We start from the raw sequence: 20,129 nt of genomic DNA on the forward strand, positions 1-20,129 counted from the left end.
ATCAAAGCTATAATGTTAAGGACGTAAAACAAAATTAGTTTAATGGAGGAAAACTTCATCAAAATCACAGAAAGTATGAGAGAAAGCATGACAAGAATGCGATAAAGTAGTGATGGTAACCTTAGTGCCGCCGCTAAGCTTGCCGCAGAAAGCATGGTAGGAAAGGCCACCGTCAGAAAGACAGAAGCCGACAGAGGCCGGGTTGCACTGTTAAATGGGAAACTGGGGGATGTTACGCATGTACAAGCTATCGTATTTACTGTTGAACGTAAAACATGAATCCCCCAATAAAGAAATTAAAAAAAAAAAGACAGAAACCAAAGGCTGAAGTGAGGAGCTGGGAGATGAAGAAGAAATCAGCAAAAACGAAATCCAGGAAAGGAAGCAAGTGCCAAGGACACAATGAAACGATGAGCGACACCGGGAGGAACAGTAGTCACTTCATTCACAGTAGTGTCAGAAGAGGGACAATTCTGGAGTCGAGTGGTAGTACTGCTGGTTCAGCGTCAGGATCCCGGTTCAAGCCCCCAGCTCCCCACCTGCAGGGGAGTCGCTTCCCGGGCGGTGAAGCAGGTCTGCAGGTGTCTGTCTTTCTCTCCCCCTCTCTGTCTTCCCCTCCCCTCTCCATTTCTCTCTGTCCTGTCCAGCAACAACAACAACAACAATAATAATAATCACACCAATAAAAAAGGGCAATTAAAGGGAAAATAAGTAAAAAAAAATAAAAAAGAAGAGGGATAATTCATTTTAGAGAAAGTAGAAGCCAAGAATTTCCATGAACTGAGGAAAAAGACTCACAGACTAAAAAATTACTAAGAGTTCTAAATAAAATTAATCTAAATAAAATTAATAAAAATTAACCAAGACATACAGCAATTAAAGCGATAAAGGTCAAAGAAAAAGAGAGACTTCTAAAAACAGCAAGAGGGGAGCAGAGTGACCCAGAGAGAAATCTCTCTAATATTCTCAGCTGATTTCTTAGCAGAAACTCAGAGGACTGGCAGGGTAGATTCAAAGTCTTGAATGGAAAAACTCAGATCCAACAGCCTGCTACTCAGCTGAGTCACCACTTGGGTTTGAAGGAGCAATGAAGCCCTTGCCAAATAAAGACCAGATAGATAAATCCATCATCAGTAAACTGGCTATGCAAAAAAAAAAAAAACAACAACCCTCAACAGACATATATGATATGACTCTCCCCCATATGAGTAAATACAGAAACAAAGTCAGGGGAACCAGCAAAGTCAAATGAAGGCAGACCTTTGGCTTTGAGCTGCGGAGCTGAGGTTGCTAAAGGCGGCAGGGACAGTGGGCAGGGCAGGCTGCAAGGGTAAAGGGTGTGAGGTGTGGTTTGAGGGGAGGACGTTCGTTCTTCAGTGCTGGGAGTGGGATGGTAGCGTTTGGAAGATACGTGACATTGTATTAAAACATCTGTAGTCTTGTAAACAAGGGCTACCTCAAGAACAAAATACATTTAAAAACTGTAAAAGATGTAAGAACACGGAATGCAAAGTTTGCTGTATTAGAAGCTTGAGCCTGTTTTTTTTTTTCTTCTACTCTTTTTTTAATTCCTGAAAATTGTGTTCTCTCTTCAATTCTTCTTATTTTCATGTTTTATTTATTATTATCTTTATTTATTGGATAGAGACAGCCAGAAATCAGGAGGGAGGGGGTGATAGAGAGAGAGAGACCTGCAGTCCTGCTTCACCACTTGTAAAGTTTTCCCCTACAGGTGAGGACTGGGGGCTTGAACCCGGGTCCTTGTGCACTGTAATACATGCGCTAACCAGGTGCACCACCACCCGGCCCTCTCTTCAATTCTTTGTTGAGATGATGCATGCCAAATTTTTATTTATTTATTTATTCCCTTTTGTTGCCCTTGTTTTATTGCTGTGATTATTATTGTTGCTGTTGATGCCATCGTTGTTGGATAGGACAGAGAGAAATGGAGAGAGGAGGGGAAGGCAGAGAGGGGGAGAGAAGGACAGATACCTGCAGACCTGCTTCACCGCCTGTGAAGCGACTCTCCTGCAGGTGGGGAGCCGGGGGCTTGAACCAGGATCCTTACACCGGTCCTTGTGCTTTGCGCCACCTGCACTTAACCCACTGTGCCACCGCCTGACTGCCCTTCTTCTACTTTTAACAGGTATAGATCTCAGAGCAACAGCTTTAAAGTCTTTTGGGACCCGTTGGCCATACAAAACAGAAATAAGCTTCGTGCAATAATACCATGTTTATATGTGAAATCTGATAGCTTATTCTGTTTTATCAAATTTAACTCAGAAATGCTCATTGCAAACCACTAAATGAATTGCTATGGGCCAATAATAATTCTTAATCCACAGTTCGATATTTAGATTTTCATATCTGAAAGCCTGCGACCAGCCCTGGCCTCTCCTCTTCCTCCTGCTGTGTAATGTACAGCGAGAGACGTAACCGCTGGGGTCCAGCTCTCTCTTAGAAGAAATACGATACTAACTCCTAGCCAATTTATAATTCAGTTAAGAAGCGTTATACATATATGTGTATATTTCAGAATACCTACAACTTAGTTTTGACCGGAGAAGTTCAGTTATGTTGCTTTACCTTTATTTTCTTGTGGGGAGGGGGTGAGGCCGCTCAGCAAGGAAGCCTTTCTGTTTCTTAGCAGCAGGCAAGGAAACCAAAAGTATTTTTTAAAAGCTGAAGTTATAAATGGAACACCTGCATGCAGTTTTGATGGCCTCACTTCAAGAATGAGAGGGCATAAATTGAAAGAATCTGAAGACGTGAAAAACTGATTATAGCTATTGTGGGGAACTAGTATTTGACGGTTATCCTTAAGAAGGGTGCAACAACGGCTCGCTTAACCGACTAGGCCAGAATGGCAGTCTCCAGGGCCCCACTGCCTTCCTCTCCATGAACAAGGACACAGGAAAAGTAGCTGATCTTTGCTTTAGTTGGATATCGGCACACCCCTCCTATGTTCTTTTTTCTGAGCCAACTTGTTCAGTAAAAAAGAATAGAAAAGAAGAAAGCTCAGCTCCTTGTCTTTTGATCTAAATGTCTGGTCTTTCCTACAAAAGATCCTTAACTGCCTTGAAAAGTACATGATTTGGGGGCGAGAGGCAGCACAGCGGGATAAGCGCACGTGGTGCGGAGCGCAAGGACCAACCGGCGTACGGATCCCAGTTCGAGCCCCCGGCTCCCCACCTGCAGGGGAGTCACTTCGCAGGTGGTGAAGCAGGTCTGCAGGTGTCTGTCTTTCTCTCCCCCTCTCTGTCTTCCCCTCTCCATGTCTCTCTGTCCTATCCAACAACAACAATAATAATAACAACAAGGGCAGCAAAAATTAGGAAAATAGCCTCCAGGAGCAGTGGATTCATAGTGCAGGCACCGAGCTCCATAACCCTGGAGGCAAAAACACAAACAAACATGATTTGATTCCGTGACGTGTCTTTTCTTTCTGACACATACATAGGATGACCTGCTTACCCCTTTCTCACTAGATCCAAAGACCACATCACTATGTGGTGGTAAGTAGAAGCAGAGAGAGCTGTGCTTTTGCTAGAACCAGCATAGTAACAAACCCAGACTGTACTATACCAATGAGAGAGATGACCTCGCCCTCAACACACAGCCACTTACAAATCAGGAACAAGAGAGCATGCGGGCTGGCAGCAGCTGACCACCAATTACTTACCGTGGATTCTGCTTCCGACGGGTTTGACTAGATGACATACCTTATAACACAGAGGCATGTGAGAGATGGCTTCTGTTCTTACGTGGAGTTAATGCGTCGTTGTTAGGTAGGACAGAGGGAAATGGAGAGAGGAGGGGAAGACAGACAGGGAGGGGGAGAGAAAGACAGACACCTGCAGACCTGCTTCACCGCCTGTAAAGCGACGCCCCTGCAGGTGGGGAGCCGGGGGCTCGAACCGGGATCCTTACACCGGTCCCTGTGCTTCGCACCGCATGTGCTTAACCCACTGCGCTACCGCCCGATTCCCAAGTAATTGAATTTAAATACCTTGTGGTGGTGATTACTTATTTCTATGTATAGTTGACTTTTAGTGAGTACTTTAAACATTTCTCTTTCCCTAAATCTATTCATTTTGGAACACTAAGATAAAATTAAGGACGTCTTGTATATTTAATTAGTTTTTTAGAGAGAGAACTATTCTGGCACGTGATGCTGGAACTCAAACTTGGGGCCTCATGCTTGAGAGTCCAGTAATATATATATATATATATATATATATATATATATATATATATATATATATATATAACCAGGCAATGGCACACCTGGTTAAACATATACACACACACACACACACACACACACACACACACTGCAGGGCTCAAGGACCCAGGCTCAAGCCCCCGGTCCCCACCTGCAGGGGGAAAGCTTCATGAGTGGTGAAGCAGGGCTGCAGGTGTCTCTCTGCCTCTTTCCCTCTCTTTCTCCTCCTCCCCTCTCACTTTCTCTGTCTCTATCCAATAAAAATAGATATTTTTTAAAGTAAATATTTATTTATCATGGAGACAAAGACTTGAGTGAGAAAGGGCAGGTAGAGAAGGAGGGAGAGAGATTCCTACAACACTGCCTTACCACTCCTGAAGCTTCTGTCCTGCAGGTGGGGGCCTGGCACTTGACCCCCCCCCAGCCCCACCCCGTGCACTGTAGCAGGTCTGGTCTGATAAGTGCGCCAGCCCCCGGCCCCAAGACACTTCTAGTGTTTTATCTGTTGTACCATTTCCTGGGTTGCCCTTGTATGCCTATTTTAAACGGCAACAATTACATGATTGTGTCACTGCGGTTTCCTTGGTAGTGGTCGTTGCACAGATGCACAGTGCTAATACTCATGCACGTGTCCACTTTCATTAAGTCCTGTCTCATTACTTGTAGGACTTGTTCTGGTCTGTACTTTTATTCGTGGGTGATATTGCTAGCCAGTAGCTACACTAGCCTATAAATCTGCTACATGCTCCCCTAGCATACACCCTAGGAACCAGGCGGGAGGGCAAGAATACTGGTGTAGAGTCTTACCTTCTAATACTAAGAGTGTTACAGTGAAGGGCTTTATTCTGACCTGGAGACAAGCAACAGTTATATTTAGATGAGTAAAAAGTTACAACAGCTGCAAAGCTGTGACTGTAGTAATAGTGTGTGTCTGTTCATCTTCTGAGTGGCAAGGCGGGCGTGACTTCTACTCAGTCAGAACTCTGTGATATCTAAGAGTTATTTGTGAGCAGAATAAATAATAGTTATCGTACCCACTGTTTGTGATTAGCTCTTTAGAAGTCTCGAGGAGGGGAGGTTAGAAAGTTTATGTGAAGCATGTCTCAGAAAGCCTCCAATAAATAGGTCTGTTGCCATTTAGGAAATGCCCTTGTAACAAACAGAAGCATTGATAGCAGTTCTCTCTAACTTAAAAGGTAGCCATGGGGTTGGAAGCTGATGAACAGTGTGTAGTTGATAGCTCTTAGGTAGAATACCAGAGTTCATTCTGTATGAACATATAATCTATTACCAGATGTCAGCATTCACCTAGGATATGTTTTGATAATTCTGTAGAAGAAATTAGCATGAATCAGAACCCTTTTAGTGAATTCCTTTTCATAGGGATTTAAATAAGATTGTCCTTTGTTTAAAAATGACACACCCATTTGAAAATGAGTCTGCCGCCTTGATAAAAGTTGCTGACTATTTAAATTGTACTTTAATTTTATTGAATGACTTTTAAACTTTTACTGAATGAGTTTTATAAAGCTAACTAGAACAGTTTGTGTAGTTGGGGACATGAGAGAGATTTTAAATCTTTAATAAGCCCGTCAAATTTTTATATTTTATTTCTTGGGTTTTTTTCTTTCTTGTCACCAGTGTTGTTTGGGGTTATTGCTAGGATTCAGTACTTGCCTAGTGACTCCCCCTCTCTTGTTGGCCATTTTTTCCTTTTTTGTTTTGTTTGTATTTTATTTGTTTATTTATTTACTTATAAGAAGGAAACATTGACAAACCCATAGGATAAGAGGCGTACAACTCCACACAATTCCCACCACCAGAACTCCGTATCCCATCCCCTCCCCTGACAGCTTTCCTGTTCTTTATCCCTCTGGGAGTATGGACCCAGGGTCATTGTGGGATGCAGAAGGTGGAAGGTCTGGCTTCTGTAATTGCTTCCCTGCTGAACACGGGCGTTGACAGGTGGATCCATACTCCCAGCCTGTCTCTCTCTTTCCCTAGTGGGGCAGGGCTCTGGGGAAGTAGAGCTCCAGGACACATTGGTGGGGTCGTCTGTCCAGGGAAGTCTGGCCGGCATCATGCTGGCATCTGGAACCTGGTGGCTGAAAAGAGAGTTAACATACAAAGCCAAACAAATTGTTGAGCAATCATGGACCTAAGGGCTGGAATAGTGCAGATGAAGAGTTGGGGGGGTGGTCTCCATTCTGTAGATAGCTAGTAGGCATATTTTAGTTATATTCCAAAGGGCCTGTGGCATTACTAGTTTTTTTTTTTTTTTTTCCCCTGAGCCTGACATCTGATATGTAGGTGGATCCAAGTTATTATCTGGGGAGATGATGTCATGATTAGAAGAAGGACCAGAAAGCTGGATCAGGGAAGAGAGTAGCTCCCTAATATGGGAAAGGGGTATAAATATTGTTGACTGTAAACCCCATCAACTTGATGTGATCTGGGGACCATATTCTGCTTAGGAGCCTATGTGACCTCTGCATCCCTGTAGATCTGAGCTCACATTCTGTGGTCATGAGTAGGAACGTTCCAAGCTGCCCCAATATCAGGACCCATCTTCCTCAGGTATAGCATAGAGCATGTTGTCCAGCCTCCCTTTGGAGATGGAACATTCTCTACCCTTGTTGATCCAAGTTGAGGGCAAGGTCCTATGGGGGCCCACAAAGGGGTCTATTGTGTTGTTCCTGATAGAAATGACCAGTAACAGTGGAGAGAGGGATTTATTCGAGGTCTAGTCCCATCATGTCTGTGTGGGAATCTCAGGACTCCCCAACTAAGGCCCCAGCTGATGAGGTGACCTGATAGTGACTAAAGAGTCATCGTTAAAGTCTGCCAGTCTCTTGCCCTTACTCAGCTTTTGCAGTTTTTGCTTTGCTAAGGTTAGCTTCAGAGTGACCGAGGGAAGTATAATAGGAAGTAGGTGAGGAGGGTATCTAAGTCTAAGTAGATACTATTTCATTATGAACTTTATGACGTCTTTTTTGGTCTTTCTACTTGCTTGCTGCAGACTATTGTGTACTTCTGCTTTCCGGTGTATATTTTGCCCTAATTTAGGGATACATGTGAACATATGCCCTGTCTCATGAGATCTGGTCTATATCTAGGTTTTGGGACTTTGTTAGGAAGTGAACCTCCTGGTGTTTTGTTTATATTTATGACAGAACCAGAAAGAGAGAAGGGAGAGAAAGAGGCATACATGCAGCACTTGTGAAGATTGTCCCATGCAGGTGGGGACTAGGGACTTGAACCCTGATCTTTATGTGTGGTGACCTGCACACGCCACCATCTGGTCACATTTATTTATTTATTAACTATTAGATAGAAACAGGGAGAACTTGAGAGGGGAGGAGGGAAAGGTAGAGAGAGACAGAGAGACGCCTGCAGCCCTGCTTCACTTGTGAAGCTTTGCCTCTGCAGGTGGAGAGCCGGGGCTTGAACCCTTTGCACCATAATGTGACGCTCATCCAGGTGCGTCCCCACCTGACCCCCAGCCCGGCCGGTCCCTGTTGACACCTTTATTCACATGCTCAATAATGTCACTTAGTTGGTTTTTACTAAATCGCTAAATTCTGGCTTCTGTGTTGTTGCTGGAAATTGGACTGGGAACCCCAGAGCTTTGCCACCCCTTCCTCTATGTCCCTGGCGGTACTGCAGCTTTGCCCTGGGCCTGCAGAAGGGGCACAGGACTCTGTGGTGGGGTGACTAAGTATGATTCGACGAGATTCTATGGAGGACCAAGTAAATCGTGTAGTCTTGCCAGTTGTTGGGTCCCTGTCACAGCTGTGTCGCCATATTGTGGAAGCAGGAAAAGGGGCAGAGACAGTACAGCCAGCAGACAAGCGTGACTGTCGCAGTGAAACTTTACTAGCGGAAACCTGCGCCTGGGCTGTATTTAGCTCCGTCCCGCCATGTCCCGCCCAAACCTGCTCTGACCTGCTCTGCTCTTTCCAGGATCGAGTCCTTTGATACCTGGAAGTCAAGAGTCAGTTTCTTTGTGTCTTCTTCTTCTTCTTCTTCTCCTTCTCCTTCTCCTTCTCCTTCTCCTTCTCCTTCTCCTTCTCCTTCTCCTTCTCCTTCTCCTTCTCCTTCTTCTTCTTCGCCTAAGCATTCCTAGCCCCGCTTGAACTAGGAATACTGGCCGTTTTGGAGGAACGTCGTCAGGATGCCCTGGGAGGCAGTGGGCTAGCTGGACTGAGGGCGAGGTGCATTCTCTGAACTGAGCTGCCCCCGAACTTCCCAGCTCCCTGGAAACTGCCGCAGAAACTGCGGGACTTGAGCGCTGCTTGCTTGCGCCTGCGTTGCCCCCAGCCTCTTATTTCTCTCGGGTGCATCACTGTGCTTCTCAGGGCACCTTCTCCGACACCATCCTGATTCTCCCTTTACCCACCATCTCCATCATCTAAGTGAGATCATTTCATCTGAGTCATCTGGCAGAGGTGTGTTACGTCTTCAGTAACAAGAGTCACTGGAAATGACCCTCCACAGCGCCTGTTAGAAGGCACCATCACAGTGCGTTACTGTTGGCACAATAAAGAGCTGCATGCGGTCATCGTTTGATGGCATAAAGTAACTTCATCTGGAACCGGGTGGTGGTGCACCTGGTGGAGCGCATATGTCACAGTGCACAAGGACCCAGGTTCAAGCCCCCAGTCCCCACCTGCAGGGGGAAAGCTTTGCGAGTGGTGAAGCAGGGCTGCAGGTGTCTCTGTCTCTCTCCCTCTCTATCACCCCTCCCTCCTCAGCTTCTGCCTGTTGCTATCCAGTCAGTAAAGATAATAATGAAAAAAACACCTGTGGCATTTAGAGAACTTCATCTTAAAATTTTGAATGTGACTAAATTTAAAGATTAAAAGGAAAATACACAGAATGATGGAAGACGTACAGAAAGTCGACTTTGGACAACTTGGGTTCTTATCTATAAAGGAGAACAGTGATAACAACCTTGTAGGTTACTCTCTGCTCTGACTATCTGGCATGTTCCAAGTGCCTAGCAAACAGTAGGCTTCCCGTAAGAATGTGCTGAACGAGTGAACGGGAAGGTGAAATTGCTGTGAGGAGTAGACATGACAGCAGGAGGGCTGGTATGGCTCACACGTACTAAGGAGCTCTACTCCCCTCAGCGACAGCGGTGCAGAGGATAGAACCTGGGACCCCGGGAGTCGGGCGGTAGCGCAGCAGGTTGAGCGCAAGTGGCACAAAGCGCAAGGACCCGAGTAAGGACCCTGGTTCGAGCCCCCGGCTCCCCACCTGCAGGGAAGTCGCTTCACAGGCGGTGAAGCAGGTCTGCAGGTGTCTGTCTTTCTCTCCCCCTCTCTGTCTTCCCCTCCTCTCTCCATTTCTCTCTGTCCTATCCAACAACAACGACATCAGTAACAACAACTGCTACAACAAAAAAACAAGGGCAACGAAAGGGAAAATAAATAAATAAAATTAAATTAAATTAAAAAAAGAACCTGGGACCTCAGGTCTTTAGGCTTGAAAGTCTCTTAAACAGTCATTGTGCTATTTCCTCACCTATTCCTGGGAAAGTGAGAACTTAATTTTAATGATTTGGTGCTTTAGGGAAGTAAGTCTGACATTACCTTCTACCTATTATAAACTAAATAATATAGAGAATTTAAAGATTGACTTCAACTTCCCTTCTAGTCCCTTCTAATAGTAGCATAAGAAGTAGGTGGAATCACCTTAAATATTACAGATTGTGTTGAGCATTAAGCATAAGGTCAATATAAATTAATTTTTGAACAATTTTTTATATTTATTTTATTTTCCCTTTTGTTTCTCTTGTTGTTTTATTGTTGTAGTTAGTATTGTTGTTGTTATTGATGTCGTCATTGTTGGATAGGACAGAGAGAAATGGAGAGAGGAGGGGAAGACAGAGAAGGGGAGAGAAAGACAGACACCTGCAGACCTGCTTCACCGCCTGTGAAGCGACTCCCCTGCAGGTGGGGAGCCGGGGGCTCGAACTGGGATCCTAATGCCGGTCCTTGCGCTTCATATCACATGTGCTTAACTCACTGCGTTACCACCCAACTCCCCTATAAACTAATTTTTGCTTAAATTTAAAGAAGTGCCCAAGTAATGTAGCGATTAATTTTATCAATAGACTAGAGCTTACTATAACTATTTCTAATTCTGCCATGAGTTTATCTTACCAACAACTACCCTTTTATTTTCCCAGTGAGACTGTGTATGGAATCTGGACAGTTTGTTTGTATTTTCTGTCACTAGCATATTCTTTACTTCATCTCCACTTGAAACAGATTAAACACAGGTGGCACAATAGCATCTTATGTTTGCTAGATATTTAGTTCAGATGTTTTGAGAGCGATTTCACCACAGAATTTGAGTAGGTCCAGTTCTTAATTTAGAGAGGTACAACCAGAAACTTGATTGCTTCTCAGTGTCTGTCTTTTTACAATTTTCCATAGCAAGTATGCCATCTTGGCAAATCCGAGCTATTTGAAGCACCGGGTATATGTCTGGAGGTGTCCAGCACAGCTCTGGGTGTCTTCAGTGGTGAGACCCTGTTCACTGCCCAGGATAGCCGGGCGTAAATGGCAGGAACACGACTAGAAAGTGCTCACTCTGTATGTTTCAGTCAGCACAATGCCAGTGACAGGTGCTCAATGGTTGTCGGAGCTCTTGTCAGCAGAGAGCTCTGGCATTAAAGTCACCGGTGCCGTCCTGATTCAGGGCGACTATTGGCAGCTCCCTCAGCTGCAGCTGATCAGTTAATGTCAGAGCCACCACTGCCGCTGTCACCAGCCCTCCGTGACTGACTTGTTTCTTTTTTAAAATGTTTGATGGGAGGGGTGGCTTCACTTGTCCTATTCCATTCTAACCAGTTTTTTCAAATCACTCACCTTTGGGGAATGGATCCTGAGGCCACAGGGAATATAGGTGTCTTTCGGGCAAGCAGACCCCATGCAGAGTGCAGACTTAACACAGAGCCTGGTAATGATCACCTCAACTCCAAGCCAATCAATGGCGTGAGCGCCTGGGGACTCATTAAGTGGCGTCTGCGGTGTCGGTAACCTGGGTTTTGAGCTCCGTTTCAGGAAAAGCAGTGACAGCCTTTAATGTCTAATTGACCTCTTCTCTCTGCTCCGCTCTCCATATCTGCCTCTGATGTGGTCCCTGATGGCAGCAAACAGCACTGCTCAGCATTTTGAACTTCTGTTCAGAGCTTCAACACCTCAGTTTGGGGAGCTGTAGAATGGTAAGTATTCGAAAAGTCCTTTTATACTGGGCTGATTGTTCTCTCCCTCTTCTTCCCCTGGGTGTGTTTTATCCTGACTCACCCCACCCACAGCGTTTCAGATTCATGATGATGAGCCACTCTGTACCCCATTCTCAATCTTCTTTTCTTTCCAGTTGGAGAATAGGTGTGACATTATCTGTGAGAACAAGGAAAAGAAGTCTAGTATGGTGGAATCTGGCTCTGCTTCAAACCAGATGTCATACAGACATGGCTCTGACTTTTTAATATGGATGGGGAAGATATATATATATATATATATATATATAGAGAGAGAGAGAGGGAGAGGGAGGGAGAAGGAAGGAGAGAGGGGGAGAGAGAGAGGGAGGGAGAGAGGGGGAGAGAGAGAGGGAGAGAGAGAGAGAGAGAGAGAGAGAGAGAGAGAGAGAGAGAGAAAGCTATATCACTACTTCACCGTTTGTGAAGCTTTCTCCCTGTAGGTTTGGGCCAGGGCTTGAACAGGGGCCCTTGAACATTATAACATGTGCACTCACTTTTTTTTATTTGACAAAGTAGGATCTCACACCCAACTGCCAGTAGTTCAGTAAAATTTTCATAAATAATTTCAACTTTTAAGTTCCAAGATTATTTTCTGGAAGTATTAATGATAGCAGGTAGGTTTGTTTTGTTTCTTTTTCTGATTTACCACCTTTACTGGATAAGATGACTAGACGCCTGGAGCCCAGATACAGCACACGTGTCACAGTGTCACCGTGAAAGGACGGCGGCTTTGATCCCAGAGCTGCCCGCGGGGGTGAAGCTTCACGATTGGCGGAGTGGTGGTGCCTGTGTCTCCTTCCTCTCTGTCTCACTTTCTTACCCTCTATCAAAATATGTTTTCTGTATATATATATCTTACCGGTAGAAGACACCTTCCAGACATTAGTCAGACACACTTTTTTTTTATAATTTTTTTAATAATTTATTTCTTTATTGGGGAATTAATGTTTTACATTCAACAGTAAATGCAATAGTTTGTACATGCATAACATTCCCCAGATTCCCATTTAACAATACAACCCCACTATGTCATTCATCATCTTTCATGGACCTGTATTCTCCCCACCCACCCCAGAGTCTTTTACTTTGGTGTAATACTCCAATTCCATTTCAGGTTCGACTTGTGTTTTCTTTTCTAATCTTGTTTTTCAACTCCGGCCTGAGAGTGAGATCATCCCATATTCATCCTTCAGTTTCTGACTTATTTCACTCAACACTTTTGTTTTAATGTTAACAATATTTGTTTCAGAACCCCCGTTGATTTTCATAGTGTGTTACATAGAAAAGCAGACTTTTATTTGCCCACTGCTCCTGGTGGCCAATTTTGTTTTTCCTTTATTTATTGGATAAGACAGAGAAATGGAGAGAGGAGGGGAAGACAGAGAGGGGGAGAGAAAGACAGACACCTGCAGACCTGCTTCACCGCCTGTGAAGTGACTCCCCTGCAGGCGGGGAGCCGGGGGCTGGAACCTGGGTCCTTGAGCTGTGCACAGTGTCTTTTTAATTGAGTGCACCACCACCCAGCCCCCATATGTTGTGCCTTCATGGTCTAATTGCCTGACTTCTGCATCACTGTCTGTGTCCACACTCTGCCCTCCTCGCCACCCTGTACCCTATCTTACGACCTTTAATGCGGCACATTCCCACCAGTGACCACCAGTCCCCCCTCAGCTCCCAGTGCCCTGACGGTGGCCCTTGCCTTGCTCTGTTCACACCAACTGCCAGTCTGACTTTATATGACTCATTTATTCAACTGTGTATTTCTCTCCAAAGTAGGATTTTCTGGCGCTTTTTGTGCTGTTCCTAGCATTCTGAAATAGTTCTGGCACATAGTAGTTAAAATATGAATAAATAAGCGACAAGGTATAGTCATCACTGGAAATACTTCCTCTTTAGTTTCCTTTAGACTTGGCGCCATTTTCATATCTGATTATAGCAAAATCAGACGAGCCTTTTCAAAGAGCCTGTGTGAGGACACATTATTAAAGTGTATATATAGCCTGTGGATTGAAGCACTTAGTCATTTTTCGTGTAGGTTTATCCTGTGACCAGGAGCTAAATCACGGGTGCACCAGTAACGGTGATCAACATACCATAGTCAACATCACTTTTCTGTTACAGGTTTAGTTCCCAAACACCTCGCTGAGCCCCAAATTGGTGTCCTCCTTAGCACTACCAGCAAATTCACGCACTGTCTTAGCACACAGCCAAGCACACACTTTTATCAGGGCACTCTGACCTCTCAAAGTTTATTGGTAGTCACGTGAAAAACAAGAGAAACTAGGCCCCACCCTTGAAAAGCAGCAGCAAGGTCACAGTGAGAGAGGTACACAAGAGCAACGCATCAGCCTCAAAGAATTCACGGGAGACTGCGGATTTCAGGTTGCTCTGGGGTTTATTCCGTTGTCGTCTGTCTAAGGTTCTGTTCAGTGGATTTTTAAGTACGTGATTACCCTCGCTGTTTTATGAAGCCGCAGCAGCTCCGTAAGATGAGTGGGAAGTGGGAAGATCTGTCTTGACAAGAGCAGGGTATGTTTCCCTGGAAGCAAATGATAGGAGCTGATTGAGGTGGTGGTGACTGGCTGTAAACAGTGTGCCTTCCTGAACACGTGTAAAAGATTGGAATGGTTTGACTTCCAGATTGAAGATTATGATGTGATAGCCAGCATGATGGGAGCCAAATGCAAAAAGCTCCGCACTCTGGATCTGTGGAGGTGTAAGAACATCACAGAGAACGGCATGGCGGAGCTGGCCTCTGGGTGCCCACTTCTTCAGGAACTCGACCTCGGCTGGTGCCCGGCCCTGCAGAGCAGCACCGGCTGTTTCGCCAGGCTGGCTCGCCAGCTCCCAAACTTGCAAAAACTCTTTCTTACGGCCAACAGATCTGTGTGCGATGCAGACATTGAAGAACTGGCCTGCTACTGTACCAGATTACGACAACTGGACATATTAGGTGAGGATCCGCCATGTGGACTTTTTCTATTTTTTATTTCAGAAAGGATTAATTAATTAACAAAACCATAGGGTAGGAGGGGTATAATTCCCACCACCCAATCTCCATATCCCACTCCCTCCCCTGATAGCTTTCCCATTCTCTACCCCTCTGGGAGCATGGACCCAGGGTCATTGTGGGATGCAGAAGGTGGAAGGTCTGGCTTCTGTAATTGCTTCCCCGCTGAACATGGGCGTTGACTGGTCGGTCCATACTCCCAGTCTGCCTCTCTCTTTCCCTAGTGGGGTGGGTCTCTGGGGAAGCGGGGCTCCAGGACACATTGGTGGGGTCTTCAATCCAGGGAAGCCTGGCCAGCATCCTGATGACATCTGGAACCTGGTGGCTGAAAAGAGAGTTAACATACGAAGCCAAACAAATTGTTGAGCAATCAACTATGTGAACTTTAAGACCTATTGATATAGGTGAACCCATTTCTACAATGAAGTAAATAACACACACACACACACACACACACACCACTTCTAGATGTGAAACTCTTTAATAAGGAATATCATGGGGGGGCCAGGTGGTGGTGCACGTGGTTGAGCGCACATGTCATAGCGCACAAGGACCCAGGTTCAAGCCCCTGGTCCCCACCTGCAGAGGCAAGCTTTGCAAGTGGTGAAGCAGGTCTGCAGGTGTCTCTCTGTCTCTCTCCCTCTCTATCACCCCCTTCCCTCTTGATTTCTGGCTGTCTCTATCCAGTAAATAAATAAAGATAATAAAAAAAATTTTTTTTTAAAGATCATGAAATCGTCACCGCTGATAATCTAGTGTTTCAGGAAGACTTTGATCCCAAGGCAGTTCTATTAAAACTTCTTTCTGGCTGGTGTCTTGTGTGGTTGCTGTAACTTTTCCTTCAGAAACTCTGGACTTTAACTTCCTCCCAACGATTAGCAAGGCCACACCACCCACCAGTTTGCACTCTGTATGCGTACACAGCACTCGTGCTCCGGTGACCCACCAGGATGAGATTAGTGCTTAGTGGGCTCATGAAGTAAGCGTGTTATGGGACCGGGTAGTGGTGCACCTGGTGGAGCGCTTGTGTCACGGTGCTCAAGGACCCAAGTTCGAGCCCCTGGTCCCCACCTGCAGAGGGAAAGCTTCACAAGTGGTGAAGCAGGGCTGCAGGTGTCTGTCTGTCTCTCTCCCTCTCTATCTCCCCTTTCCCTCTCAATTTCTGGCTGTCTCTATCCAATAAATAAATAAATAAATTATTATTATTATTTTTATTAATTTTTTTATTTATAAAAAGGAAACACTGAGAAAACCATAGGATAAGAGGGGTACAACTTGTCACAATTCCCACCACCAGAACTCCATATCCCCTCCCCTCCCCTGATAGCTTCCCTCTTCTTTATCCCTCTGGGAGCATGGACCCAGGGTCACTGTGGGATGCAGAAGGTGGAAGGTCTGGCTTCTGTAATTGCTTCCCCGCTGAACATGGGCATTGACAGGTGGATCCACACTCCCAGCCTGTCTCTCTCTTTCCCTAGTGGGGCAGGGCTCTGGGGAAGCGGGGCTCCAGGACACATTGGTGGGGTCGTCTGTCGAGGGGAGTGCGGTTGGCATCATGCTGGCATCTGGAACCTGGTGGCTGAAAAGAGAGTTAACATACAAAGCCAAACAAGTTATTGACTAATCATGAACCGAAAGGCTGGAATAGTGCAGATGAAGAGTTGGGGCGTCCTCCATTTTGTAGATAGCTAGTAGGCATATTTTAGTTATATTCCAAAGGGCCTGTGGCTATACTAGTGTTTTTTTTTTCTTCTTCTTCTTCTTCTTCTTCTTCTTCTTCTTCTCCTTCTCCTTCTCCTTCTCCTTCTCCTTCTCCTTCTCCTTCTCCTTCTCCTTCTCCTTCTCCTTCTCCTTCTCCTCCTTCTCCTCCTTCTCCTCCTCCTCCTCCTCCTCCTCCTCCTCCTCCTCCTCCTCCTCCTTCTTTTTCTTCTTCTTCTGACTGGAAGAAAAAACAGTAATTTAAAAAGAAAGTCATCATGTTGTCACACTTGTAGTTTTCACCTTTGTCTTCAGATATGTCTGTTTCACTGCAAGCTAATCTAGCATCAAGCATGCGCGTCATCATGATGGGGTCAGAGGCAGGCTGAAGAGTGAGTCGAAGGTGGGAACAGTGAAAAGTGTTGAAGAAGTTCTGGTCCTCGATGCTGGGGAATTTATATGCACACGGGACTTCTGTGACTATTAAAGCGAGAGACAGACAGACAGACGGACAATGGCACAGGAGCTTCCACGATGTGCTGTGGTGCTGGGCTTCCCCAGGTTATATGAGCAGCTGGTGCTCTCCAGCCAGCCTATTTTTGTGGCTCTTCTGTATATATTTTCATAAAACATATTTCCAGTTTTTTAAAAAATATTTTAATTATTAAAAGACTGCTAACTTCCAGTTTCATTTTGAACAATAAATAGTAATGGACTCTTCTTCAAGACATTATATAAATGTTATAAATGTTATAAATGTTGCATTTAAAGTGCTTTTTTTTTTTTTTAACAGGAACAAGAATGGTGAGCCCAGCATCTTTAAGGAAACTTCTGGAGTCCTGTAAAGATCTCTCTCTACTTGATGTGTCCTTCTGTTCACAAATCGATAACAGAGCTGTGCAAGAACTTAATGTGAGTTTTCCAAAAGTTTTCATCAAAAAGAGCTTTACCCAGTGATTTGAAATACGTCCTATGATAAGAATTAATGTGCTTTCATAGAGTCTTATTCTGGGGGTTGGCTTGAGTTGTTGTTTTTTTCTTTGTTTGCATTATGACATTAATCTCCCATTAAGATATTTGTAAATTTTAAAGAAGAATGTCAAATCGTCCATTAAATCAGCTACGAATGTAAAAAAAAAAAAAAAAAATGTCTTCACAAAGTACTGAAGCAGTTTTCTTCAAGAATGTGTGCGTGACTGCTATCACTTCCCCCGTGCTAGTCAGCGGTGCTATGCACAGGTCATTTCCCTGTTTAATGAGAGTCATATGGAAACGTCTTAGAGCTCTTTCAAGGAGCACTTGAGCAAGAAAGTATCATGGAATTGATGTGAAAATAAAGTTGATTTTCCTGACCACCTGCATGGATGCCTTATTAATTAGCTTTATGACCTGATGAATATTTTGCTTGGTGTTTGCAACATTGAGAACTGGAATGGCGTATTTTTTCATCTACTAATAAGTGGGGCAGCTTAGAACATTCCTACTCATGACCACAGAATGTGAGCTCAGATCTACAGGGATGCAGAGGTCACACAGGCTCCTAAGCTGAATATGGGCCCCAGATCACATCAAATCGATGGGGTTTACAGTCAACAATATTTATACAGCTTTCCCATATTTGGGAGCTACTCTCTTCCCTGATCTAGCTTTCTGGTCCTTCTGCCAGCCATGACATCATCTCCCCAGACAATAACTTGGATCCACCTGCATATAAGATTTCAGGCTCAGGAAAAACAAACAAAACAAAACACTAGTATAGCCACAGGCCCTTTGGAATATAACTAAAATATGCCTACTAGCTATCTACAAAATGGAAGGCCCCCCAACTCTTCGTCTGCACTACTCCAGCCTTTAGGTCCATGATTGGTCAACAATTTGTTTGGCTTTGTATGTTAACTCTCTTTTCAGCCACCAGGTTCCACATGCCAACATGATGCCAACCAGACTTCCCTGGACAGACAACCCCACCAATGTGTCCTGGAGCTCAGCTTCCCCAGAGCCCTGCCCCACTAGGGAAAGAGAGAGACAGGCTGGGAGTATGGACCCACCTGTCAAAACCCATGTTCAGTGGGGAAGCAATGACAGAAACCAGACCTTCCACCTTCTGCATCCCACAATGACCCTGGGTCCATGCTCCCAGAGGGATAAAGAATAGGAAAGCTATCAGGGAGAGGATGGGATACGGAGATCTGGTGGTGGGGATTGTGTGGAGTTGTACCCCTCCTATCCTATAGGTTTGTCAGTGTTTCCTTTTTATAAATAAAAAAAATTTAAAAAGAATTATTTTAAACTTGGTAAATCAAATCTTCAAACTGAACACTTGTAGTTTTTTCTCTTTCTCTTCAGATATGTCTATTTTACTGTAAGCTAATCTAGCACGACAGATATGTGCTTCATCAAGAATAAGAAGTAAAGTACTACGTGAAATAAATTTCCAGCACTTAAGCAGGTACCTTAAAATTTTGGTGGAGGGAAAGATTTAAGACTTCTGAATTATGTGTGGGTTGTGTGTATATTTCTGTACCCTAGCACCTTAAACACATGCTGTCTTATTGAATAATAAATTTACTTAGTTTCACTGCTAAGAAACTAAAGAAAAAAATATTTGGTGTTATGAAAAGACATATATTTTAAATAGCGAACTAACATTAAAGGTATAGTTCAGCACAACTGTCAGTCTCACACAGGGTAAAATGCTATGTCCTGCTATCTGGAGCATCTGGGTGAGAATGGAGATTTCTCTTCTAGCCATTTTAATAGCACAGAGTATATAAAACAGTTTAAGTTACTTTGTGATTCAAATAGTGTTGTCACTTTTTTCCATAAATCCAGTGAATTCCACCTACAGTGAAAACAACTACTTTCATTTTTTTATAAAATAAAATATATTAAAATAAAAACATGTCTTTATTTATTTTATAGAGATAGCCAGAAATGGAGAGGAACAGAGAGACAGAGGGAGATAGACCGAGAGACACCTACATTTCTGCTTTACTCCTGGTGAAGCTTTCCCCCTGCAAGTGGGGACCGGGGGATTGAACCTGGGTCCTTACACACTGTGGACTCAAATGTGTGCTCAACAAGGTGTGCCACCTCCCAGCCCCACAGCTATTCATTTGCAGGCATGAAGTACTGACTTCCAAAGCCATTCAGTGTTCTGTATACTCATTGAGCTTATTTTTTCTTCAGATTAAAAAAAACAAAAAAAAAACTCAGTACCAAGTAATAATGAAATCTAGTTCAACACCATGAAATAAAACACCACTAAGTTAATAAGATTGCCACATAGTAAGGCGAGTCTGGATACTCACTTCCATTTCTGACAAAAGAAAACAGAATGAGTGGCGATGCAGTGAATTTAACGATCAGGATTACTAAGTCAGTTGCCAATGCCCATGTTCAGCGGGGAAGCCATGACAGAGGCCAGACCTTCCACCTTCTGCATCCCACAATGACCCTGGGTCCATGCTCCCAGAGGGATAAAGAATAGGAAAGCTGTCAGGGGAGGAGAGTTCTGTTTCCTTTTTATAAGTAAAAATTAAAAAAAAAAAAAAAAAAAAAAAAAAACACCACTAGGTCAGTAATGCAAGAAAACAACCACAGGTTTTTAAACACTGTCTCCTCACAAGCCTTGCACATTGGATCAGCTGGGCCCTTTCTTGTCCCAGACATCTTTGAACCACCAGTCGAACACATCTGGAGCACGACCTCAGGTTGTACTAAATTCGCGTCTTTTTTTTTTTTTTAATTCTTAGAAGATATTACTGTCCATATTGTTCCATGCAGACTGTTGCAGAAACTTACCTCCTCTGTCACTTCAGCTTCGGCACGGACTCTGCAGTAGCAGTAACATCTGTGGGCTCATCAAGAGCCAAGGAAAGCCACTGGGACGCATTTACTTCGCTATTTTATTGACTACTGAT

The 20,129-nt window shown here is 44.3% G+C and overlaps 1 protein-coding gene across 1 annotated transcript in view; it reads left to right on the top strand.

Annotated features, from left to right (window-relative positions):
• FBXL4 (F-box and leucine rich repeat protein 4) overlaps positions 1-17,559 on the top strand; it is a 61,235-nt gene extending 43,676 nt beyond the window's left edge. Inside the window, exons 6-8 of the mRNA XM_007525697.3 lie at positions 11,388-11,459; positions 14,139-14,451; positions 17,000-17,559. Coding sequence (XP_007525759.2) covers positions 11,388-11,459; positions 14,139-14,451; positions 17,000-17,163 — 549 coding nt within the window. The 3' untranslated portion in view covers positions 17,164-17,559. The remainder of the gene's footprint in view (positions 1-11,387; positions 11,460-14,138; positions 14,452-16,999) is intronic.
• Positions 17,560-20,129: the final 2,570 nt, after the last annotated feature.

The sequence above is a fragment of the Erinaceus europaeus genome, chromosome 4 (assembly GCF_950295315.1).
Source record: "Erinaceus europaeus chromosome 4, mEriEur2.1, whole genome shotgun sequence".
Taxonomy (NCBI): domain Eukaryota; kingdom Metazoa; phylum Chordata; class Mammalia; order Eulipotyphla; family Erinaceidae; genus Erinaceus; species Erinaceus europaeus.